Source organism: Physeter macrocephalus, chromosome 5 (genome assembly GCF_002837175.3).
Source record: "Physeter macrocephalus isolate SW-GA chromosome 5, ASM283717v5, whole genome shotgun sequence".
In the NCBI taxonomy this organism is placed as follows: domain Eukaryota; kingdom Metazoa; phylum Chordata; class Mammalia; order Artiodactyla; family Physeteridae; genus Physeter; species Physeter macrocephalus.
The window spans coordinates 82,653,243-82,681,218 of NC_041218.1; the positions used below are offsets into that span (position 1 = coordinate 82,653,243).

The following is a 27,976-nucleotide window of genomic DNA, read 5'->3' on the forward strand; positions in this document are numbered from 1 at the left end:
TTCTCTTTCTGTCTTACTTCACTCTGTATGACAGACTCCAGGTCCATCCACCTCACTACAAATAACTCAGTTTCGTTTCTTTTTATGGCTGAATAATATTCCATTGTATATATGTGCCACATCGTCTTTATCCATTTATTTGTTGTTGGACACTTTCAGCTTTTAAATAACTAGATGTTTCAGGTGTCTTTCTGCATATCCAGCTTTTTGTCATGTCTACTAAGTGTTGCTACATATTATGGCAGCTAGTATGATGGTCTGTATAGCTTAGTAAGAACAGGTGTTCTGCTGTGGAAGCAGATACCCACAGCTAACAGTATCATTTAGCGGATCAGTAAACTTAATACAGTGATGGGTTCATGTGCTCATTGTTCACATCCCTTGAGAAATCACGCATACCTAACACTCTCCCCTGTTCCATACCTTAATTAGCTTAGGTAAAACTGGGCTCTTACAAACATTTCAAAAGTACTACATTGAAGACAAAGATGTAAATCATCTATTAGAAGTTTATACATCTTCCTTAAAGTACTGCCAATATCAAAAGCATCAGTAAGGCATAGAAAGATCTGGGTTGTAGTCCTAGCTCTGCCCTTTGCACATAAATACTCCTGCTGATCTTCCTCTGAATTCAATCAACAGTAGTTCTAGTTACCTTTGATAAAGAAGCAATAACTTCACTATAAACAATGTTTCTTGCCTGTCTTCTTACTTTACTCTTACTGGAATTCGGTCAGGTCATTTTAATTTTTCTGAGTAGTTGTTTTCCTTATTTGGGAGACTTGTCATATACTAAAAATTACATTTGGCAGTATAAGTGGAAGTGCTTTGAAATGGACATGAATAAATATTTGTATTTATTATTAATCTGTATAAAAATTCTAATAAGTAGGGATGGTGCCATCATTGTTAACTCCATTTGTCACTGAGAAACCGAGGGTAAGAATTTGCAGGGTCACAGAATTACTTAGCAATGAATCCCATACAAGAAGCTAGATCTAAATTCAGCAACTTTTTAAAATAGGAGAGCACATTGTTTTTAAACCAATCATTTCTAGGTTACAGAGTGTGTGTGTGTGTGTGTGTGTGTGTGTGTGAGAGAGAGAGAGAGAGAGAGAGAGAGAGAGAATTTTACATATTCTTAAAGTTATAAGAAATCAACCTTCTTGAGACTCACAGACATAGAGAACATACTTATGATTACCGAAAGTGAAAGGTAGGGAGAGGGATAAATTGAGAATTTGGGGTTAACAGGTGCACACTACTATATGTAAAATAGATAACAAGGACCTCCTGTATAGCACAGGGAACTATATTCAATATCTTGTAATAACCTATAGTGGAAAAGAATCTGAAAAAGAATATATATATGTGTATATATATAATCTAATATGTATCTATATCAGTATATCTCAATCAGTTTGCTGTACCCCTGAAACTAACACAACATTGTAAATCAACTATACTTCAATTAAAACAAAAGAAATTAACCTTCTTGGCAGGAGTTTATTTTTGAAATTTAGTGTAAAAAATTGAGGTCTAAGAGCACTGACTTTATACCTTTCTACTCACTCTTGCTCAAACCAAAGCCTTATTTATATTGCTGAGCTCTTTTTTGTTCTTTAGAAAGCCATGAGCTCCTACTATGAGCCAGCCACTCTGTTAGATTTTGAAAATAGAGATAATGCAGTTGATAACTTTGCTTACTGTTAAGAATAGAACTCAGAGTTTAGAGGGAGAGTCAATAATTTAGCAAATGCAGATGGAATCTTGTTTGTTAAATAGAAAATAATAAACACCATATAGATGAGATACATTCTAACCTGAATATAAAACAATAAACTACCTTTCTATTCTTTTCTTCTATCTAATCAAAAATAAAGATTTTTAAATCAGTTGGCAAAACAAATATGACATTTCTGTCATTTATTCAGGAAAATCAAACTTCAGTAGAATTCATCAAACAAACCTTCGGATCAGATTTCTACTTGGGTAAAAGAATTCAAAGAAGTCAGTGGTAGGCTTCATCATGTGAACATGTAACTATAATTTGTAGTTGTTGGGAAAATTTTTAATATGTAGATCTGTGTGTTTTTTAACTTGAAAGAGGAAGGATTTAAAAAAATGGTCAGAAGGAAGTCAGTGGTAATGAAAAATGTGGCTAGGATTTGTGAAAAAAAGGTGAAAATAATGTAAAGCTGATTAAGTGTAATTTTAAAGTCAGATTTTCCTTAAATACATTCTTGAAAATGCACGTACATAAAGCTATTTAAGATTTGAATAAATTATAGGCGGCTCCCATTCACAGAAAGCTGAAAGGGGCTAAAATCCCTTATGAAACTGTATTTTTACATTGTGTGATAGCTCAAGGTGTGTTAATCATTTGAGATATAAAAGTTTGAATTCACCATGTGAGAGGCAGTCAGAAGTGTTAATATATATGTAAGTTCAGTTTACTGATTGGGGGTCTTCTGTGTTGCTGTAGTAAAATACCAATAATATTTTCATGTCTTTGTACTGTAATTATTTTGTAAATTGATTAAAGTGGCAATTTTTTTGGTTGGACTGCACTGACACATATTCAGATATGCTTTTATCATTTGACCCTATTTTGTGAAGACTTACAAATGTTATTTCTAGCCTTTGGTGAACATTACTATGCTTTATGAAGAAAAAAGTGCAGGTTTAGGTTACATTTCACAAGGTTTGTTAATGGTTTCTGAATTATGCAGCAGAAATTGTAATCCACACAGTTTCAGAAGGTATCCATTCAAATTCTGGATGGATTGTCTTAAATAAAACTGTTTCATCAAGTCGCTGAGCCATGTCATCACAGTTCTGAGGAATGCAAGTGTCTAGTTTTTATCCAAAATAAATTGTGCATTAATATGCATAAAGATGTCAACTGCAGTGAGCCATCTGCAGCCAAACTGCTGTCAGCTAGTAGCTGCCTTCGTGGAGGAGGTCATGTGGGTTGGGCATTCCTTGAATAGCAGAAAGCATAATCTGTTATCAAACTTTAGTTTGGATTTGTCTTTATAATATTATATGTTATTATCTGATATATATTATTTAATTATATTCTCTATAGCATTAAAAATAATATGAATAAAAATAATACATAGATAACTTAGATATAATTTGATGAGAAGTAGGAAACAAGTTTAGAATAATTCATCAATAAATAATATCTAAAATTTACTTGGTATCTAATACAGAGGTAAGAATAATCATAAGAAGTGGTTGCTCTTTTTAAGAGTCCATGTGAGGATAGGAAAAGAGAGGAAATAATTGGAAAAAAAAATAAAGCAATATCTCTTTGAGTCTAAATGCTGTGCTTCAAACGATAGTAGGAATAGTTGAGAAGGGGCAGACCTTAATGGAGAATGGAATAGTAAGTGGTAAAGGAGAGGGGTCATCGTGTAAAGCATAGGAAGCATTTAGGTAAATGGAAGAGGAGTACAAATTGGATTTCGAATCGTGACTCAGGTAAGAGAGAATGAGAACACTGCCTTGATGGAGTAAATGGTACATTTAGATATGGTGGTTTGCAGAAAAGTTTAGTTGTGATGCATCAAGAAGTAAGAACCTAACAGATTTTAGTACAAGGGCAGGGTGAATGTATGATTGAAGAAAATGTATTCAGTAGCTAATGTGAATGGTATGAACACCAGCAAATATAAATTTCTAATATTGTGTTTGTTCTTTAGATGTTCCATTATTCCTCCTACTATGCTATGTTGTTGAACAGAGATTCCATTATAAATCTTATGTAGATTTTGTGTTTAAAATGTCCAGTTTGGAGCACATTGAAGGGTGGATGTTAGTCATTATGCCTCTGGACACTTTTGATTTGAGAAGCTTCCATTATCTTTTGAAGTGACTAGATTAAGAATAGTTCCAAGCAGGAATATACTTGAATTCTGGAACCCCGATGTTTGCCAGCTCATCTTATTTGTTAGGTGTATTGAGTTAATTATCTTGAATTATTATTAAACACATACTCTTAAAAATCAGAATCTAATTTTCAGTACTTTTTTGATAGTGGCACCAATAATTGAAACTCTATGTGGAATTCACAATTAAACTTTCAAGTGGTACTCCTTGAAACATTTAGTAAGACATTTATGATTATCCAGCAAAAGCCTTAGCCAGTGAAGTTGTATTACTCTACTTCACATGACTCGGCTCTGATACATAACATAAAAGGGAGCCGGGGGAGTTGGGTTAAACAGGGAGCTGTGTTAGTAATTATAAGCAGGTCCACATTAGAATACACAGTGACCTCAGAATGAGCAGAAATCCTGGCTGACTACTCTCTTACCCCCATTTATGTAACATATTGTCAGAAGACTGAATGAACGATTTTATGTCTTTTTTTTGCTTCTTTCTATAGAGCTAATTGGATTAGAGTAGCTCATTAAACAGTTGTGTCTCCAGATCTTGAATTCTATTTATTCTTTTGCTGTAAGTAAGGGTATAGGTGGGGGAAGGAAAAGATGACTATTTTACCTTATTTGTTATATAAGATCTGGAATTTATGAATAGTTAAGGCATGACATACTTATCTAACACAGATTCTTTCATTTTACTGCTTGTATATTGAAGGTAAGCTCCAGTGTTAACATTGCACAGAGACTTAAATTTTTACTGGTAAGACCAGACGCATCCGAAGAAGTGGGGAGGCGGGGAGTTGAGGGGGAACTTGCAGGAAGAAAGGAAAAAAGCACTCATCAAGGGCCAGATCAGGAACCGTGGCTTTGGAAATACTGATACAGTTGTAGGCTCCCCTGGTATTGTTTCTTGAATTTCTCCCATTGTTTATCAAATGGATGTGGATGATTAGAGGAACGAGTGCTACTTGTGTAAGGGCACCTGGGAAGTTGTTTATGAAATGTTGGTGAAAGGCTTCTTCTGAATTAGGCTTGGCCTTGGCTATTGTCTGACTTCTTTGGCATAGGGAATAAGGGATAAGGACTAAAGTCTTCTAAGATCCACATTCATAGCTATAGTGAAATGAAGACCCAGTCATGCAGAACTAGGAGAACCAGCTGTGTTATAGATATGGATACCAATTGGAACGGGCAGCAGGTGTCTGAGGCAATGATGGTAGTAAGTTCAGGTTCATCTCTGCTCATAGTTAGAGATAAACATTTAATTTTAGAAGTTAAACAAGACAGTAATTGTCTCCAAGCAGTGAAAATATGTATGGTTAGCAGGTGGGGTAAGTATGGGGTGTTCCTTCAGTTCGAATCAAAATGAGGATATATGATCCATGGGCAAAAGTATAGTATAGGGAGAATGGCGTGCAACCAGAAAATGAAGGTAGAAGCCTGTCATTTAGGCTAGGTAAACAGTGGGGATTAACAGAGTACACACAGAAATGTTGTGGCTTGAAGAACATAAACATTTTAAATTAGTTTATTTAATTCAAAGCAGCTCAAAAAATAATTGTGAACATCTATAATGATTAAAGGGTCAGACTATACCAGGAAGTCTTTATCGTTTGTTGCTTACAGTCTTTTGGGAAATACAGCCCTGGAGGTAGCAGAATTATGTAAGTGCTAACCTGAGAACAGGAACAAAATTATATATTTTGAATTTCTTGCAAAAATTAACTTTATTTCACAGTTATTGGAGAGGCATTGAGGTTTGAAGAGAAGTAGAGTCAACCCCTTCTGTGGTGGTTTGTTTTAAACAGGTTATATTTGGTGGAGGTATGAAGTATTTGAGAAATGACAAGGGCCAAATGAGGGACAGTGGCTTTGGAAATGTGAACGAATGAATGGGGAATTACCTTTCACAAGCAGTGCAGACACACTTGAGAAATAACTGAAAATGCAGTAAAGATATAATGGGATTTTTAACTCGGAAGAGTGAGAGGGCAAAGGTGGTATTACTACTTCTTAACTCTCCCTCAGTGCATTGTGAAAAAGTAGATGGTGGTTCATGATATTAATGTCAGGGCGGGCTATGGACTTTTTCATTTTCTTAATGTATAGGAAAGATTTTTTGTTTTTGTTTTCAGCTCAGTCAGGGACTTGGAAACGCTGCTGTGTTCAGTAGTAGATTAAGTTCTGAGATAAAACTCATTTCTGTTTTCAACAGATTTGGCCAGAATTAAATAAAAAAGAGGCTGTTTCTGAAAAATCCTAAGAGGATAAAAAGCTTTTCATATTGTGAAAGCTATAGACAATGATTTTAACCTGTATTCTCACAGTGAGGAGGAACATTGAGGGATCAGATGTCTTTTATGTGTTGCTTATCAAAGTGAAGAAAATGGGGTCATGAGAAGGACAAAAGATGGGTCAGTGGAGTCTGTTCGATAAAAGGGTGTATTAAGAGGAAAGTAGAATTGTGTCCCTATGAAGAAGCAGCAACCTGTGTTTTCCACCCCTCTTTTCCTAATTCTCCCTTGTCTGCTTATTGGGAGACATAGTCACATACATTTATAAACTACAAGGAAACATTTGATTTTGGATTGAGGACAGTATAGTATGTGTGACCCACTACTGAAGTAAATCATACATTAGATATGCCGTGGTAGTGTTCTAATTTTGCAGTGGTCCAAAGATGGAGTAAAAGCCTACTGGCCAGCTATGCATGAAGCTCCAATGTTCACATGGCAAAGAGACTTAAAATTTTGCTGATAAGACCAAATGCATCCAAAGAAATTGGCCGGGGGGAGCTTGTTTGAGGGAGAACTTGCAGGAAGAAAGGATAAAAGGACTCATCACAGTATCACCATCAGATACTTATTATATATCTGTGATTATCTTGAAATTACATTATGCTTTAACCTGTTTCTTATCTGATTCTTCTATAATATGGTGTCCATGAGGACAGAGATTTTTGACTCTTTTGTTCAGTGGTATGTGCTAAGTAGAAGTTGCTCAATAGATATTTGAATAAAGAAAGAAACAGATGAATATATTTTGCGTGTTCTTTGGCTCTGCCATTTGTTACAAAGAATAAGAGCAATTAATACAATGACAGACACTAGCCCTAGAAGTTTGTAGTTTAAAGTGGTTAATGTGGGTATAGCTCTCATATAATAATTTATAGAAAAAAATCCTTGATAAAATATAAGTAAAGAATTATGCTTTTAATTATATTTTCTTTCATCTTGTCTGGCTGTGTGATTATGAGGTCACATGGTATCATTTAAGACTGTGGAAGAAAACAAATGAGAAAAAATAAATAGTAGAGTAGCAGAATTGACATTGGCAGTAGGGGAGGGAGATGGTTGAATCTGTAGGGGCACGTTTATGGAGAAATTTCCTTCCATCAGGAAGGGGACAAAGTGGAGTGAATTTCCTTACATTCAAGCTCACCTTTAGTCATGTTACTTACATAGGTAACAGTTGCTTGATTATGTTTTGGGATTCAAATATCTTTATGTTCAAAAAGTTACTTACTTGTGAAATGCCTCAAACATACAGAAAGGTAAAGACAATATAGCAAATACATAAGTACTCAATACTCATGTTGAAAACAAATGTAATGAACACCCAAGTACCTCCCACCCATATGTAACAAATGTTTTCATTTTGCTTTTTGATTCAGATTTTTAAACAGAAATATAACTTGTTAGAGCTTAAAATCTTCCTTCAACCTTCTAGAAACAAAAGTTTGCTTTCCATGAGGTTGCAAAATAAGCCCTGTTATACTGGTACCTGAGTTTAAATAATTTCAGTGTCTTTTTTTTTTAAGCCATTTTAATGATTAAGAAAAAGATACAGTAGAATTTTTTTTTCATTAAAGTTTAACAGCACAAACTGTCAAATGAAAAAAGAAGTTTTTAAAAGTTTAGAAATGACTAGTTTGGTTTCTTTTCAAAAGGGAATTGTTTCAAATAGAGAGTATGTTGTTTGCCAGCCTAATACTTTACAATTTTGTACTGTAGAAAACTTTTCTTGTACTTATGCTCCATATATTTAGTTTTTCACTGTGTAGATTTCTGAACAAAGAACTGCAGTGCTAAACTGGTAACATTGGTTACTTTGGGAGTTAAAGATTAGATCATGAATTTGCCCTTCAAAATTACTTTTGTAATATTTAAAGTTTTGTATAATGAGCATACATTTTTTTGGAATAAGAAAAGGTAAAGTTTAAACATAGGTACTTTTAAATTATCTTCTAAAATATGGTAGTACCAAATTCAACATCTCCTTTTAACAATGAAGGTGATATGAAAAGAACAGGTGCATTTACGCCTATACATGATACTATACGATGTGTATCTCACATATATACATAACTCACCAGTCATATAAGTATATTGCTCTTTCCAGTAATGAAAAGGAAATGGAAGCAGTGTTTTCTCTGTTAGATCATGCTATCTATGATAATTTGAGGGTGTGCCATTATTTTTCACTTATTTTCTTAACAGAGAATGTTCTCTTTCTAACCTACAGTGGCTAATATAAGTTTTTTGTTTTCTCACATTTGATTATGTCACGTTGGAGAGGGAAGTGATGCTCTTGCTAATTTAAGAAATTAGCAGTGTGTTAATAATTAGACAAGCATACTCTGGGTTATATAACTAAAAATCGTTTATGAGCCATCAATAGAGAAAACATCTAACATAACTGATTCTGGAATCTAATATGTTATGATTCATTTTCTTTTATCATACATGGTTTTCTATTTCTAGGAGTAATCAAACTGAGTATTTTGTTTTACAAAGGCAAAGAATAACAAAACTAACATTAGAAGAAAAATACAGTTCTGTGCTGATTTTTATTTTATTTTCAGCGCTTAAGGCTCTGAGGTTCATTAGTTATATTTTAATGTACCTAACATTTTAATATTTTAATAGAAATTAAGTAAAATTATTTGATGTATATTTTATGTGTTGCATAATAAGAGACATAGTTTCAAAAGGTACCATGCAGTTTTAAAAATGTTTTTGTTTCTACATTGTTATTATCTCACTGACTGTTGTTTTATATTATTTATATTATTTCTAGATAAAAGAGTGGCTCTGTTTAAACTGTCAGATGCAGAGAGCTCTAGGAGGTGACCTGGCTCCAGTTCCATCATCACCCCAGCCCAAACTGAAGACCGCCCCAGGTCCTACATCAGCAGTGAGCAAGCCGACCCCACAGTCACAGCAGATTTCTCCAAAGAAAGATACTACACCCAAACAGGTTGTCTCAAAGGCACCTGAGTCTAAAAAGCCCCCACCACTAGTGAAACAGCCAACCCTTCATGGCTCCCTCCCAGTCACAGCCCAGCAGCCTCCCGTGGCAGAGTCCTCCTCCAAGCCAGCCCCTCCCAAAGAGCCTTCTGTCCCATCTGAGCAGGCCAAGGTCTCCGTGGCTGATGATAAACCAAAGCAGCCCAAGACAGGAAAGCCAGCCACAGACATTGTGTCTTCATCGTCAACAGCAGCAAAACCGGATGTTCCAAGCTCCAAAGTACCATCACAGGATCAAGAGAAAGCAATTCCTTCTCTAAAACCAGACTCTGCCAAACCCTCACAGAGTTTTCCACCAACAGGAGAAAAAGTCACCCCATTCGATTCTAAAGTCATACCTCGACCTGCATCAGATTCAAAACTGATTTCACATCCTGGGCCTAGTTCAGAGAGCAAAGGTCAAAAACAAGTTGATTCAACTCAGAAGAGGGACGACCCCAAGAAAGCACAAACCAGAATGAGTCCTAAGCCAGATGCCAAGCCTATGCCAAAAGGGGCACCAACACCCCAAGGTCCACGACCTTCCACTGGCCAAACTGCCCCCCCATCTCCACAGCCCCCGAAACCTCAGGAGCAGTCGAGACGTTTTAGTCTGAATCTGGGAAGTATTTCTGATGTCCCTAAATCACAGCCCACAACTCCTCAAGAAACAGTGACTGGGAAACTCTTTGGGTTTGGAGCATCCATTTTCAGCCAGGCATCAAATCTTATCTCCACAGCAGGCCAGCCTGGGTCTCATTCACAGGGTGGGCCGGTGGCCCCAACAAAACAAGTCCCTCCTTCGCAGCTACCTACTTCTCAGGGGCCACCCAAATCCACAGCACCACCTGCCCCTGCAAAGGTTATACCTGTGAAAAAGGAAACCAAAGCTCTAGTAGCTGAAATATTAGAGCCCAAAGCTGAACAAGTTTCAACAGTAAAAAGAACAGAAACAGAAAAGAAGCCTCTGCCTACTAAGGACAGCAAACCTTCAACAGCCGAGCCTCAAAAAGCTGTTCTTCCCCCCAAACTGGAGGAAACCCCCAAACCAGAATCAGCCTGTCCTCTCTGCAAAACTAAACTCAACATAGGTTCTGAGGATCCTCCTAACTTCAATACTTGCACTGAATGCAAGAAACAAGTGTGTAATCTCTGTGGATTTAACCCTACACCACACTTGACCGAGGTAAGCAGTTATTTGTATCACATATGAATGTGAGTATATTGTGTTTATTCTGAAATATTTTGGTGGCCGAGTTTCTGAGCAAAAAATACATTTTTAATAAAGAAAAATTGATACTGGTATCTTTGAAGAAGTTTCAATTACTTATTACAGGCTCACTTTCTTATTAAAAGTTAACGTAATTTAGACTTTTCTGGCTTAAAGTACCAGAAGTAAGATGATGAAATAAGCTGACAACTTAAAATAACAATTATCCCATCCTTTATATGAATTAACAACCTATAGCTTTGGAGCACTATTTGATTTTCACCTAAAAACACCAAATAAGTGTTGTAAGTTACTATTCCCAGTATCTCTAATCCTTCCAGTCTCTTTCATACCTTAAAAAAAGAAGCTTGATTGATTGCAAATCTATAAACAACATGAGATCTGTTATCTTACAACAGTTAAGAGCTTTGAGTAAGTTAATAATATTGTCTGCTAGAAAATATTGGTTCAAATATGTAATGTCTAGACTTTTTATAATTCTGTTTGAACTGTTATCTGGCATAAATATAATAGAGCACTTTATTAGGAACTGTGGAAAGAAAAAGAAGTTATATGGATTTCAGTGAGTAATGTGAAGGATTTTTTTTTAATGGGGTGACCAAAACACTGTTTATACAGTGTAAATGACTGAAAAGCAGATGGCAATTTTCTACCTAATACAGTTATAGAAGAATGAATCTATAAGCATTAGTCCTGTGTTAGGGCTATTAGAATATTTGGATATTGCGAGACTGAGAGGTTGAATGATGCTGCTGTCTTAGATGGTAACAGTGATATTTTAGTAAACATTTTGGGATTGAATTTAGATCCTTGTTCATTGTTTTTATAAAAATCAAAAATACTTAAGGATTATTTTATTCTCTCCTTGATTTTGTAATTCACTGGGATGGAAAAAAAAATGGAACAGATTTTTAGCAGTTATACAAAAGAAGCATAGAGATTCTTGGTGGTGTTTTTGAGTTAAATTTTTTAAAAAATAATAAGTTGTAAAATATTTTTATTTTTTACTTTTGAAAGATATTCGGTTGCTTTGACATGTTTAACACCATATGAAAGTGTTGTCCCTATAGACTTAAGCTGATTCCTATCCTAACTGTGATGAATAATGTTAACCGCAGCCCATTTGAAAAGTAGATAAAATTTGGTTTCTCTCAGCACTTCATGAGTGGTAACAACTGTAGTTATTACTTACAGTATTCAGGATTCATTGTAAAAGCAAAACAACCTTAAGTGTCTTCCATATTTTTAAAAGAGTTGTTTTCTGTTGTGTAATTATGAAGAGGGAAATTTCGGTTTTCCTAGGACAGTTGTATTAATTTCATAGATTTTAACAATTGTACCCTTTAATGAGGAGCCTATGGTATCAATACCATGCAGTTAGTTTAAATAGTTAGAAAACAAACTGCACCGCTAAAAACAAAACCGTAATGTCTGCATTTAAAGTGCATTTTGTGCACACTGAAAAAAGGGCTATAACTTGTGTGTGTGTGTGTACATATGTATACGTACACATTTGGGCCATAACGATTATTAGAATTCTGTCAGTGTTTCGAGGTGTGAAATGAGAGTCCTTGAGCAGAGAGACAGTAAACCTTCAAGAAAATCTTTGATTTTCTGTGTGTTGGTAAATTATATTTCAGAAGTGATCATTTGGAAGGGAGATTTCTTGAATCCAGCAGAGAATTATCTAGGATGTGTGTGGAATTTAAATAGTTTGAAAATATAAGTGGTTTTAAGTTTTCAGATGGTTTAGGGGAAGTCTTATTTTAAGTATGATCAGTGGGATTTAGATGATCTGTCATTGTTCAGATTGTTTTTTTCCTGTGGTCATTTCTTTGAATCTGGAAGATCGTATTTCAGAGGAGAAAAAAATTTGATGTAACAAAAGCAGTCGACTCACGTTCTTGGTTCCACTTGACTATGTTAATCACAGTGAAGTTTTTAGCTGGTCTAAGGCCTTAATGCCCTCTGGTCTCTAGGTACATAAAGTCCATTAGCTGACCTGGCATCAAGGGAGTGAATGAAGGTCAGTGGCGTTAATCCCTATCGCCGTGGTTCCTACTATTTTACCTAGAAGACTTTAGAGGACTGGCAGTAGGGATTCGTTGAAGCAGAAGCCACCCTGTGTTTGCATGTGTGTGTGCGCGTACATGGCCATGTATATCCAGGAAACTGTGAATTTGATGTATATGCTTAACTTGTGGTGCTGTCCCAGCGTTTATACTACTTACTGATCTGTCCTCATTTTGAGTGGTTAGAAAGTATTTCATCCTTGATCCTTGTTTTATTTCTATGATTTCTTTGTTCTGCTTGTTATTTTTCTTGTGATCCAAGATTTTCTGCTGGGCTGGCACTGTAGTTTCATTCCAGTTTGAGAGAGCACATTCTGAAAATACTCGGACTTTCGCCTGTAATGCAGAGTAATGGTGTTCCTCAAGAAAGGTTTCAACTATGTATGTCCATTTATTTTTCTAATAAAGCACATGTAACTCTATTATAAGCCTCTGCTTCTACTACTCTCATCACTGTGAGGCAGGATGTCTTTTCCTGCTGGTGTCTCTCTTCCCTCCCCTTTTTCTGTCCTGTTCTGGGGGTGAGAAGAGCTGGTCCTTGTTTGTCATGGGTTGGGAGCTATAGACACTATCCTCCTTCTCAAGCCCATTCATTAAACACACCTGTCTCTAAGGTTGTTTCCTGTATCTCCTACTCAGCATCTCCCACAGCACCTGAAGAGTGCCAAGACTGCCTGCAGGGCCCTGGGGTGTCGCCAGGCTTCAGCCTAAGCCTTACGGTTTAACTGTTTTATGCCCAGTTTGTATAAATGGTACTATAATCCATTAACCTCTGACAGCAAGGAACATTTTTTTTTTAGGCTTTAATTTCTGCCAAATCAGGAAATATTTTGTCTTTGAAGGAGTTTTAAAAGCGATTGCAAGGCTTTCTAGTCTTACAGAATTTGGAGGCGTGCTGAGAAGAACAGCCTAAATTGGCAATCAATTTACCTAGTGAATTTTAATCATTCTGACTCAATTCAAGTACCAAAAGGAGTAAAAATTACTCATCGTGGGTATTTATTTTATTGTTTGTACTACCCTTTTGGAAAGTAAATTTTTGCTATGAAAGTACGACTTAAAATTATGTTTCCTCATGCTTCAAGAAGTCCTAGAGTCATAGTTCTGCTTCCTTAGTAAGATAATTATGCATGACCTAAATGATGTTGGAGTAGCTAGCATATATTTGTCACCAGGCAACAAATGGGCCTTAGTCAAGGTGGCTTCTGCATTTTCTCTCAGACCCTTAAGGAAGGCCTGGTGGGGATGTGCTTCATTTCTTAGTTCAGTAAACACATAATATCTTGCTTTAACTTTAAAAACCATTACTTAATACTTGAAGAAATATATCTGTTACTAAAAAGCATTTAAGAGTATGCATACACACGTATATGAGCATTAAAGACAGAGTGATCAAAAATCAATAAGGAGGGGGCTTCCCTGGTGGCGCAGTGGTTGGGAGTCCGCCTGCCGATGCAGGGAACACGGGTTCGTGCCCCGGTCCGGGAGGATCCCACATGCCGCGGAGCGGCTGGGCCCGTGAGCCATGGCCGCTGAGCCTGCGCGTCCGGAGCCTGTGCTCTGCAACGGGAAAGGCCACAACAGGGAGAGGCCCGCGTACCAAAAAAAAAAAAAAAAAAAAAAAATCAATAAGGAGAAAATAATTCTACCAATAATCCGTTTTTAAAGAATTCCATGATGGAGATCTACATTCTGTTTAAAAATTTCTGGCATGCATGGCAAAGAGGGACACCTGATGACACTTTTTGACTGACATAAGAAAATTGATAAGTTGGTAGAAACAAAATTTTTACTTATTAATCTTTAGGAGAAATTTGATGTTAACTTTTTATTAAGTGATATTTAGTTGAACAAAAATCCAAATGTGGGTTTAAAGTAGAGATATTTTGTTTAAACACATTTTTTTTAAAAGTAGTTTCTTCATTAGTCTTTTTTTCTATGCATTTTTACGTATTTAGTATTCTACTCTATGTGGTAGTTCTATATCCCAGTAGTAGCATGATTATATACCATTTTCCCATGTGATTAAACATTTCTTAAATATTATATAAAATGATTACATATTATTCAATTCTATGGTTGTATGTTTTTTCATACACATTCTCCTGGTATTAGGGATTTAGGATGTCTTCATTTTTTCACTATAAATAAGGTGAACATTTTTGGATGTAAATATTGGTAGTTTTAACTGTTTCTCAAGGAAAGCTTACTACTAAGTTTACTGAATCAAAGAACAAGGACCCTGAAGTATCAAATTCTCTTTGGAGATGTGATAGTCATTGACATTGCCACTAGCATATGTGATTCCTTTCTTAATGCAGACTCTGCAAATTTGAATGTTATTTAAAATGAAGTTGGTTAATTTGGAAGTGTAAAAGTGCTATAACATGGTTCCTTTGGTTTGTATTTTTTTGATTACCAGAACTTTTATTTAGTTATTAAATGTAAAAAGATGATTCTGATTATGATCCGGACAAAACATTGTGCAGACATTGTGGGAAAAAGTAAACTGGTATTTGACTAGGCCTATGTGAAACGCATTGTGTCAGTCATTTTTTCACAACAACTGTGTGGGGTAGGTTTTACAGCCGCTCTAGAGATCAGGAAAAGAGTATCAGAGAGGTAGTTACCAAGCCACAGAGGTATCATTCAGAGGCTGAGCCAGTGCTCTATCTCCTGGACCATGTTTAAGTAACCTGGTGAACTGGATAACAAATGTCACTTCTTCTGTCCTCGCTTACCTATAAGTTGTGTCAGTTGGTAATTACTAAGACTTTAATATCAACAAATTTGCTAGTATGTGCATCAAAACCAGGTAACATTTGGGGCCCAGAGAATAATGGTGGCTGTGTTATATGGCTGAATTTAGAATCATGTGCAGATTGAGAGCTTCAGAAACGTAGAGGCCAGCATCATCCTTTTCTTTCCAGATAAGCCTACCAACTGGTCAACATTTATTTATGTGAAAGCATATGGCTGAATCATGAAATAATGTCCCTCCTTTCATATATAGCACACCTGAGGGCATAAAACATAGTTGCTCCCGCTATAAGAAATACTATTATATTCCTGCCAATGCATGCAAAGACTTTACTCCATGAAAATGATGAACATCTAATTGTTCCATTGGTGATAGTGGTGGTGGTTAATCTTAGCTTCTACCAACATTTTTGTATAGCTTCCTTTGTTACATTCCCAGGAGTGGGATTGCTGAAATATAGGTTATATTTATCTTAAACTGGTTCTCCACAGTAGTTTTATCAGTTTTTATTTTGACCAACTTTGCATACATGCTACTGTTGTTCTAGGGATGCTTTGTCTGATAAGATGGTCACTGGACAAACGTAGCTAATGAGCACCATGGCTGGCTCAAATTAAAATTACTGAAAGTGTGAAAAACACATTGGATTTCAAAAACTTAGTATGAAAACTGTAAAGTATCTCACTGATAATATTATGTTGGTTACTACTGTGTAAGGCTTTTCTTCCTTAAATATCGAGGTTACGACTGCCTTTTCACATGTCACTTTGCAGTTGCATATGCATGTACTGCGGTATATTGCTGTGTAGGATATATTTCTTTCTCCTTATACAAAAAAAGACGTGACTATTACTATATTTGCTGTACTCTGATTAGCTTTTCCAGAGCTTAATTTCCTCATATGACACAAGATAGCTGGTTCTCTTTGCATGCTCTACTGAGCAGATAGTTCTCAGGGCTTTCATCTTCTGGAAGTAAAATACTGATGCCTGGCCTGACCCAGCCTGGCCTGAAGATCAATGTTCTAGGCCCTGCTAATCATCAGTAAGAGATATCTGTACTATTGATCAGTGTACTGTGGCCATACCAACCTTTAGGTCAGGATCTCTTCTCTTTTCTACTAACTCCTCTGTTTCCAAATGTTTCCTCTATTATTTCTTTTCAAAACTTTTGGATCTGCTTCTATTCTCCCTGTGGCTTTGGGTGAATATCATCAGTTTTTGGGTCACTTCCTTTCAGAAGTCTCAGCAATACAGAATGTTAGAATTTGAATATGTCATCTGGTCCATCCACTGCTTTCTTCCTTTCTTCTCTTGTTGGCAATTTATTTTCTTTTAAAATTCTGTTCTAAGAATTTGTATTACAAAAGCAGTATTCCTTATAACAATCCGTAGAGTACCAACGTGTCTGAAGAAACATGAATAGCTTCCTCTTCCCCTTGCACTTCATGTTAATGCTTTAGTATCTACTTAGATGTCTTTTTTTTTTTGCTTTTTGTTTATTTCTCTAATTTGTTTATTTCTATACCAACAGTGAAAAATGTAAAGAAAAGGATTTGAGATTTTTCAAAAAGTCTTATGGGCTAGTTGTTTTTAAAAATGATGTATTTATTTTGAAATGAACATGTTTTCTTACTATACTTATTTTCATTGAATTTTTTTCACAAAATTTTATGCATTGGACAAGTGAATTTTCACTGACTTGCCTCATTCTACTTATGAGGGAAATAGCTGTGCAGTATCTCAATAGTGATGCACATTCTCCTCATGAAAACTGAGATGTTGAAGATATTTCGAGTTCCTGTTACTGTACAAACAGGGTTATAGTAAAACATCAACACATATTTTTCCATTGTATCTTGATATGTTAGATAAATTCCTTAAAATGGGTGGGCAAGGTTAAGACAAATGATGTTTGACAGAGTTTCCATATTACTTTTTTTTAAAAGTATAGTAATTATAGTCCTGCCAACAAACTATTAGTGTCTCTAGTTTCCCACACTGGATAGTAGTTCATATTTATCAATTTCAAGAGTCAGAAATTAAATAGTATTGTTGCATAATATTAAATTTCCCTGCCTATTTTGAGAGTAAACATTATATATTTATCAAAATCAAGAGCTTAACTACTTGTATTTCTCCTGTTTTTTTAAGTTGCCCATTTGTATGCATTGGCCATATTTTCATGTGCATATGTTGTATATGTCTTAAAATATTTTAGAGAATTTAATTCTTTGTCATCTTATCTTGAAATGATTTTCCCTGTTGATCACTTGTTTTTAACTCTCTTTATGAAATTTTCTTCTGTACATGAGGTTTTTAAAAAAACTTCTGTGCAATCAGATCTTTTAATGTTTCCTTGATTGCTTATTTTGCTAAAGAAGGCCTTTTCACATTTTTATTATAAAAATAGCTTTCCACATTTACTCCTAAACATCTGTAGTTTTATTTTTCACTTCCGATCACTTATTTATCTGTAATTGATTTTTTTGGGGTATGATGTGAGGTGAAGGGCCTAACTTTATATATTCAAAATGTATAGCCACTTATCTCCGTGTTATTTATTAAGTAATACATCATTTTCCCTCTGGTTTTTATTGCCACTTTCTTCATGTAATAAATTTCCATTAAGACAGGTTTCTTTTCTAGATTCTTTAATTTGTACTGTTAGTTATATATCTAGTTCAGAGTGTCAGCACCTTACTATTTTTATTAGTCTAGTTTTAGTATTTAAAGATATTAAATATCCATGAACACCTTAGCAAGAGTCTAGTAATAGGGTATTGTCCTTCCCAGGGTTTGGCTTTACCTTATTCTACTTATAAACTAATAAATTAACTTGTTACAGTTTCATGGATGCGATGCCAATAGTAGACATGAGATTCCTGGGTCGGACGCAAAGAACTTTATTACTCACACCACAGGAGGCAGCATGAACATCATATTTGCATCAGTTCCCCTTTGTCCCCCACTCTCATACGGGTCACGTGAGATATGGGCCTAGATTGATGCTGCACACGCAGGTTTGAGTCACAGGTGAGGAGCACTGAGCTTGTGGAATCCACCTCTTTTATAGCAAGCAGTAAGTTAGTCTGCTCTTTGTCCCAGAGGGAGACTTTGCCTCATCCCTAAGGTTGTTGCCTATTCCACACAGAAGTTTGAGAAATGGCCAAGGTGAAGAGCAGCCAGGGTCTTGCGTTGCTGGCAAACCCCGTAAGATGTGTAGGTACAGGAGAGACCCATTGTGGATTGTCTTTCCCAAAGGTATTAATGATCCAGTGGTTTTAAAGCTTAAAATATTATGAACTGTTCCTTCCAATGATGTTGAATATAGAGACCAAGTGTAGAAAGCTGATAAATTTGGAAGTGTGCTGGTTGAGGCCAACTTCATCTGTGTGACTAAGGGCTGGAAGCTGCCCATTTGGCAGCCTCTCTTATGCTTGGGCCTGCCTCTGATCCAGCTACATGAAACTCATGAAAAAAGGCTACTTCTGAAAACTCCTACTTCAAGGATGAAGAAAATGGGCTCAGGGAAATGAAATGATATGCTTAAGGTAGGGGTCAGATAGTGGTTGCTGAAGTACTAAATAAAAATACCCTTTTCATTGTTTGTTTTCTGCATCTTCTTTTAAAACTTCCTTCCTTGACTTGTTCGTGAGCAAAAGAAACAAGAGAAAAATTTGTGAAACAAACAACTCAAATCTTATATTCAGACAAGCATTGCTCTAGCAGAAAATACATGCTCTAAAATCTAATATATATGTTAATATTTTCTTGCCCTATTATATGTGGGTTACATAACCCCCCCATATTAACATAATGTTAATATGATTTGAAAGTAAATTCAGTGGCATTTTCACTACACGGAGTTGTGGCATGACTGAGATTACTCTTTTATTAAATTATAAAAATCGATCTAATCACATAGCAAAATAATGTTTCTGGTCTAATTAGAACAGTGTATACTACTAATAATGTAATTAACATGGTCATTTTATACAACTTATTGTAGATCTGTCTTAGTCTAGGAAGGAAATGTAACAACAGATATTCATGTAAATAATTGAAATAACGTTTTAATATTTCTTAACATTGGAAAATTTTATTTATGTGTATATCTGTGATATACAAGTAGATGTGTGTGTGTGTGTGTATATATATATATGCATATGTATATATTTTAGAGCTAAAATTAGAAATTTCCCTGCGAAGAAATTAAGACTTAAAATACAATGAGGTTGGGCTTCCCTGGTGGCGCGGTGCTTGCGCGTCCGCCTGCTGATGCAGGGGAACCGGGTTCGCGCCCCGGTCTGGGAGGATCCCACATGCCGCGGAGCGGCTGGGCCCGTGAGCCATGGCCACTGGGCGAGCCTGTGCCCCGCAATGGGAGAGGCCACAACAGAGGGAGGCCCGCATACCACAAAAAAAAAAAAAAAAAAAAAAAAATACCATGAGGTTTAATTTGGGGAGATAACATACGTGCAGTGTTGTGTGTTAGCATACAGAACTGTGAATCACATCTACCAATTTAAAAAATGTATAGTGTCAAATAGAAACATGATCAGGAGAAACCAAAATATGCCTTGCACGTGGAATTAACCATTGGAATAAAAATAACCTCATATGTCTATGTGTGGAATTCTTAAACTTGGATTTAAGTACCTTTTGCTTCTCTTTTGTATTTTTTAAAATTTCATGAGAAAAAAAATGGACAGTCAGATGTGGGAAGACATGTCATTTTAATTTACCAATCTGGGAATCCACGGAAAGAAGGGATATTCATTTAAAGCACTTTTAGTTGTTGTTGTTGTTTTTTAAGTCTATGAGAAGACTGTTTTAACAGCTATATATAGGTAAATGATGGTTGTGAGTTTATCTTAATTGTTTTTAAATCCTTAAATTAGATTTGTATTCACTTACATTACCTTTTAAGCATGTCACTTACACATTTATAACTGTAAACATGTATAACAGTTATACATTGTCACCCAGTTTATCTCATGATTCCATAACTTTATAAGTAGAATGATTTTTTTTTCAACCTACCACACACTGTCACTGCTCTCTCATCAGCTCAGAGTACCATCACAAGCAGTTTTCTTTTGCACCTGCTAAAAATAGAACCTGTCTACCTGAGCCACACTTCCAAAGGAAAGCTAATTAAAGCACTCAGTAAACAATATACTTTTTCATTGAGTAAACGGCATCCCCAATGCCTGTTAATTTCTTTTGCTATTTACTCAGCCTTCTTGAAACTCTGTGGACTTCTTTCATCTGTTATATATCATGTATTTATTCTTTCATTCTTGTTTAATTCATCAGCATACTGCAATACATGAGTAACTACTGGAAAAATAACTACTCTCCACTTTAAAAAAAGTCACATTCATACAGAAGTAGTTATGTAAGTATTATCTAAGTATACAAAAATCTTAATAATAGCCTTAAAAGACTTAAATAGATAGAAGTGAAGAGTGTCAGCTGAGCCATGCAAAACAAAAGTTTGAATGTGTTTTGTGACTTTTATAAAAAGAATCATCCTCTATTTAAAAGCCTTCCTCATTTATGGGGATCTAAATGACCTAGAGTCATTTTTCTCATGGCATTGTAATGCAATGTAAAGAGAGATACACTAAATGATGGACACAACATATTTTGATAATACACCTGTCTGAATAATCTAAGACAGGGTTTTTTTTCAAAAATGCATTTTATGTGCATCCCTCAAGATGCTACACTAAAAATATATCCCTCAAGAAAATTTGTAAATGCTTCATATTTAATCTCTCTTAAAGATATGAATTGCATATATTACTTCTATGAGAAGCCTTTTAATAAAGGACTTTGTTGAACCAAGTATAAAAAATAATTATTTTACCACAGTCTTTTTACTTATTTGGCAGAACTAGTGTTCTAAATGACACATATTGCTCAAGAAATAGTAGTTTAAATATTAAATACATTTAAATTAATACCTTCATTTTCTTATTCCTAAAATTCTTTCTTTTGTCTCCAGAGACATAAATGACACCGTCTAGGGAAATTTTCCATTAAGGTGTATAACACACACTTCTTGTTCAATATGCCCCATTTTGGAGTCGTCATTTTTTCCTCGTGTCCCTCTTCATGTGTCCCCTGTCAGACTGAAAGGCACCACAGATCCTGAGGGTCATTCCAGACTTCTCTTTCTCTATCACTCGCCCGGAAGCAGTAGCTTTCAACTGTTGTCAATTCTACCTGCTAAAGGTATCTGTTCTCTTGCCTTCTTCTTAGTCTTACTGTGAGAGCCTTGTTTGAGCCCTTGTTTATCATCTTTGCTAATGCGATAGACCATGAATACTTTATTTGGGGAAACTCAGTTTCTCAAATTTCATTCTCCTACAAGTTGCCGAATATTTCTGGAGTTTCCTTGTTTATCATGTTCTACTGAATCCCTTAGTCTTTTCTCACTTAGGACTATATTCAGTGCCATGAGCAAAGAATATACTTTCAGTCCTCCATGTGCCTCAGTACTTTGCATGTGCCTCAGTATTCTCCACCTCCCCACATCTTTATCTCCTATCCATTCTTTGAGATTCATCTCAGACACCATTTCCCCTTGACCCCCTGCTTCATGTTCTAATACTCCAGTCAGCCCTCTTATATATCTTGCAGTTGCCTGTTTAGTTGTGTCATCCCATGGGAATGTGACCCCTGGAGCACCGTCGGTGCTATCAAAATTCCAGCAGGTGGTAGGTAGTCAATACATGTTTGTTCAGTGAAGGAAAGACAGAATTTAGGGAAATGGAATGTAGAGTATTGTGTTAATAGCATCATAATTGTAGTTAGAAGTAGTATGAAACTTTGTTATTTAGTTCTATATTGGCTGCAAGTATTTTTAAAGCCCTCTTAAAAAGTCTTACATACTAATATATATATATATCTTTGCATGTGTTTTTTTTTTTTTTTTGCGGTACTTGGGCCTCTCACTGTTGTGGCCTCTCCCGTCGCGGAGCACAGGCTCCGGATGCGCAGGCTCAGCGGCCACGGCTCACGGGCCCAGCCGCTCCGCGGCATGTGGGATCTTCCTGGACCGGGGCACGAACCCGTGTCCCCTGCATTGGCAGGTGGACTCTCAACCACTGCGCCACCAGGGAAGACCTGCATGTGTTCTTAAAGTACAGAAGTATTAGAAAGAAGATGAGCTTTTTTTACATGAAAATATAAGAACTTACTATTTTTTAATTATTTCTTTAAATATTACCTCAATGAGGCCAGCCTAAATCACTCTATTTACTACTGTAACCTGCATGGCACCTCCCATAATGCAATGTTTTCTTACCCTGCTCTCTTTTTTCTTTGTCCAGAGCACTTACTACCTTGTAACATAATATTTCATTTACTAATTTATTATGTTTAAAAAAAATTATCTCTCTGCCTCACTGGATGCAAGGCATAGAGTAGGCTCACAAATCCAGGTACTTGGCTTACAGCATACTATCATGAAATCTTTATACAACGAGTGAATTAGTCCTGTATGGTTACTACAGATGCAGTACCTGAATAAGGTATACTGGAATGTTGATTCAGAATGCTAAGATCTGGTCAGACTCATATCTGGTGAGCTGCAAATGTTTTTAACGACTTTCCTCCCTCACCTTTTCCCAGTATGCCTCATTTCAAAAGGTGAAAAGAAGACACATACACCACATATCTGGAAGAACTTTCTGCATATAAATCCTCATTATAAAATTGAGTCCATAAAGGATATTGTATCTTCTGTTATGGCTGAGGGATAAATGAATGAAACTAAGTTTCAGGGAAAAGAGACAATGGGTTTGGTGATCTATCGAGAGGCAGCATAGCAGGGTTGTCAAGATGGCACCTATACCACCTCTTAGTAGCTCGGTTTCGTCCCCTATCAAAGAGGACCTACCTCATGGGGCTGTTGTGAGGATTAGAAGGGTTGATACCTGTTAAGCTTTAGGAACAGTTCATGACGCTGCACTTGATGAAGCTCAGTAAACGATAATTTTGCTCGCTACAGTTGGCAGATCTAGAAGGCCTATGGTACCAGGATATACCTTTTGCTGAATAGACAGGATAAAAATGATTCCTTTCGAAGTGAAGCTTCACTTCTAAGAAGAGTTAAGCTGCTTAATGAAATGTGTTTTTACGTTAAATAGTAAGTGTGGGCCTTTACTGCAAGCTTGAAAGATTATTTCAGGTTATTTTGTATAATGCAAAACGTAATGGGCCCTGACTAAAAGAAAATACATGCATTGCTGCGTGCTTTTATTTGCTATGTCAGCAGTGCTTCTACTTTTACTTATTTAATGAGCTTTTTCTCTGTGATTGTGGCATATTAATATGAATGCGTTCTTTACATATGAAAAGAAGCAAAGTATCTCTAAGATTTGGAAAAGATTTTCATTGGGAGAAGTTATAGCATGGATTTTCTTCAAGCGGGTATATTTGGAAAGCCTTAGAAAATTGCCTGTAAATGATTACCAACAAGAATATGTTGACATGATAAATGCTCACTGAAAATTATGGCTAAATGGCTTAATTCATGTCAGCAATGGGCTGAGATTTATTTTCTCTCCTCACATTTAAATGAGTTCACATTTTTGTATTTATAAAGAATTTGAAGTAAATGAAGGCTTTATATCATCATGACTTTTTACTAAATGAAGCCCAGTAGCCAGAATTGTTAGAATGATTTATCTTAGTTCTTAAAAAACAAGCGTGTATTTCCTAATTAAAACACTCTGTCACCCTCAGGGAAATTGTAAATATACTTCTTGACAGATAGAATGTTATTTAAGTTACACAGAAATAATCATATCATTTGTAGTTATAAAAATGATGTTATATTCTCTATTTAAAAAATATATATAACATTTAAAGGAAACCTAAGTATAGAGTCCATTTTAAAACTGACATTACTCTAAATTCAAGTAGTGCAGTGAAGACTGATTTTTTTTTTCCTGCATGGGTATTAGTTTTCTATTGCTTTGTAACAAGTTGTCACAAACTTGGTAGCTTAAAACAGTACCAATTTATTAGCTCACAGTTTTGTAGCTCTGAAGTTTGGTATAGTGTGGTTTGGTTCTCAGAGCAGATCTTACAAGACTAAAATCAAGATATTGTTGGGGTGTGTTCCTTTGTGGGGGCTCTGCCGAAGAACCTGCTTCCAAGTTTATTCAGGTTGTTGGCAGAATTCAGTTCTTTGTGGTTGTAGGACTGAGGTCTCTGTTTCCTTGTTGGCTATCCACCGGAGCTACTGTTAGTTCTTGCAGGTTGGTGGCCTTCCTTGTCTTAGGGCTCCCCACCTTCAAAGCCAGTAACAAAGAATTTCCCTCGTGTGGAATCCATCTCACACTTTAAATTTCTGGCTTGAAGAAGGACCCAGGCTCTTCCAAAGGATCACCTGGTTGGATTGAGCCTGACTGGATATCATCTCTTTGGATTTACTCAAAAGTCAGCTGATTAGTGAACTCATCATTGAGAGATGTCCCATCATATTTACAGTTTCCACCTATACTAAAGGGGAGGGAATTAATAAGGTGTGTATACCACAGGGCAGAAATCTTAGGGGTGTGAGATCCATTTTATTTATTTATTTATTATTATTATTATTATTATTATTTTCTTTTTTTTAACATCTTTATTGGAGTATAATTGCTTTACAATAGTGTGTTAGTTTCTGCTTTATAACAAAGTGAATCAGCTATACATATACATATATCCCCTATCTCCTCCCTCTTGATCCATTTTAGAATTCTGCCTAGCAGAACAACTGAATTATTGAACTTAGTAAAGCGAGAAAATTTTGTAAAGGAGAACACACCTATTTAATTGATTTTGTCATAGGACATGCATACTTAATTGTACATGGGTACTTCATTGATGCCTGAATGTAAAGCAGAATTAATTTATTTCAGATCCCATTGCAGGAAGGAGAGTGAGTTAGAGCAATACCAGAAGTGATCTTTTTTTTTTTTTTTTTTTTTTCGGTACACGGGCCTCTCACTGCTGTGGCCTCTCCCGTTGCGGAGGACAGGCTCCAGACGCGCAGGCTCAGCGGCCATGGCTCACGGGCCCAGCCGCTCCGTGGCATGTGGGATCTTCCCAGACCGGGGCACGAACCCACGTCCCCTGCATCGGCAGGCGGATTCTCAACCACTGCGCCACCAGGGAAGTCCCCAGAAGTGATCTTTATGGTGTCATCTCTCCTTTAAAGCCTTCCCCCCCAAGATAGTAATGAGTTGGAGTTCCATGGTGGTCCGGTTAAGACTGCACTCTTCCCCTTCCACAGCAGGGGGCACGGGTTCGATCCCTGCTCAGGGAACTAAGATCCTGCATTCCTCACGGTGTGGCCAAAAAAAAAAAAAAAAAAAAAAATGTAATGCGTTATTCTCTCTATTTGGGATAGTAATGAGCGGTCTTTATGAATTTACAGTTTAATGCTTGACCTTATTTTGTAATCTTATCATTAATTTATTAAATGAACCAGATTATATTGGAACTTAGAGTATAGGATTCTCTCCAGGGGAGGAGATGGACCACAGGGTTTAGCAACTAGCTGGCTGTTTGGAAGTGGAAGGTAAACATGACTCCAGTGTTTTCATTCTGGAACACTGGGGCAGCGATTGTAAAATCAAGCAAAATTGAAGTTTGTGCATTTACTGGAATGTTGATTTCAGAGGGTAGTTAGATTACTCAATTCCAGATCTCAGAGGATATTTCAGGGATAACCATCTTGTTTTGGATATCATCAGAATAGAAAAGATGTCAGAGCATGAAATTAGATTATAATATCAACGAATAGAACACAGAAACGCATAGAGGCTGGAGAGCTAGGAAAGGCCAAAATCTGTGGGGAAGGAGGAAAGGACGCAAACATAGTATATTGAGTGATTAGAGAGAAAGGAAAAAAGAGGGCATTTTGGAAATACAAGGGAAGAGAGATTTTTTTTTTTTAGGAAAACAAGTGATTAAGTACCAACTGTATGGTGATAAAATTGATCTCCTAATAGCTGTACTAGAAATTGTTATAAATCTTTTTTTAAAAAGGCATATTCAGAGCCAAAGAGCATCTATATTCTTGGATCTAGTTAATATTCCTTAGGGTTTTACCAGACAAATGATTTAAGAGAACCTGCTTCCAAGTTTATTCAGGTTGTTGGCAGAATTCAGTTCTTTGTGGTTGTAGGACTGAGGTCTCTGTTTCCTTGTTGGCTATCCACCGGATAGCCCTATGCTTTTTGCACTATTTTCTTTAGTAGTAAAAACAAGTAAAACCCCCAAACTCTACAGATCTACACTTCCAGCAATAGAGATGGTTATATAAAGAAAACATGGCACATTATAATTTATACAGTCTACTACTTATTAAGCACCGACTTGGGTGTCAGGTTCCAAGAGCCAAATATACAAAACTACATAAGGATGCATGATTGTTCTCATTCTACAGATGGGGATACTGAGCACAGAAAAGTGACTAAGTTCCCACTGCAATGTAAGTTGGAGAATTAGAGTTTTAACTCAATCTGGCTCCAAATTGGGAAATCTGAATTCATCTGCAAGATTGCCTTTCAAAACTGATGGAATGTTATGAAACCATTGACATAATAACTGATTGTTATTTGGAGAAATCATATATTTATGAAATATTATTAATTAAAATATGGTTTTGCTTTTAATAATTTATAATGCTGGAAAGACCATTCTTAAGTGAAAATTGATTAATTAGAATGGCAGATTTATCTTCATGTTTTCTTTAAATTTTTTGTCTTTAATCTTTTAAAAGTAAATGGTATGGAAACACAAAAGACCCCGAATAGCCAAAGCAATCTTGAGAACGAAAAGTGGAGCTGGGGGAATCAGGCTTCCTGACTACAGTCTATACTACAAAGCTACAGTAATCAAGACAGTATGGTACTGGCACAAAAACAGAAATATAGATCAATGGAACAGGATAGAAAGCCCAGAGATAAACCCACACACATATGGTCACCTTATCTTTGATAAAGGAGGGAAGGATATACAGTGGAGAAAAGACAGCCTCTTCAATAAGTGGTGCTGGGAAAACTGGACAGCTACATGTAAAAGTATGAAATTAGAACAATCCCTAACACCACACACAAGAATAAACTCAAAATGGGTTAAACCCTAAATGTAAGGCCAGACACTGTCAAACTCTTAGAGGAAAACATAGGCAGAACACTCTATGACATAAATCACAGCAAGATCCTTTTTGACCCATCTCCTAGAGAAATGGAAATAAAAACAAAAATAAACAAATGGGACCTAATGAAACTTAAAAGCTTTTGCACAGCAAAGGAAACCATAAACAAGACAAAAAGACAACCCTCTGAATGGGAGAAAATATTTGCAAATGAAGCAACTGACAAAGGACTAATATCCAAAATTTATAAGCAACTCATGCAGCTCAATATCAAAAAAACAAACAAACAACCCAATCCAAAAATGGGCAGAAGACCTACATAGACATTTCTCCAAAGAAGATATACAGATTGCCCAGAAACACTTGAAAGAATGCTCAACATCATTAATCATTAGCAAAATGCAAATCAAAACTACAGTGAGATATCACCTCACACCAGTCAGAACTGCCATCATCAAAAAATCTAGAAACAATAAATGCTGGAGAGGGTGTGGAGAAAAGGGAACCCTCTTGCACTGTTGATGGGTATGTAAATTGATACAGCCACTATGGAGAACAGT

The 27,976-nt window shown here is 36.1% G+C and overlaps 1 protein-coding gene across 1 annotated transcript in view; it reads left to right on the forward strand.

Annotated features, from left to right (window-relative positions):
* The window catches only part of PCLO (piccolo presynaptic cytomatrix protein), a 318,762-nt gene that overhangs the window by 15,427 nt on the left and 275,359 nt on the right, over positions 1-27,976 (forward strand). Inside the window, exon 3 of the mRNA XM_024129854.2 lies at positions 8,973-10,367. Coding sequence (XP_023985622.2) covers positions 8,973-10,367 — 1,395 coding nt within the window. The remainder of the gene's footprint in view (positions 1-8,972; positions 10,368-27,976) is intronic.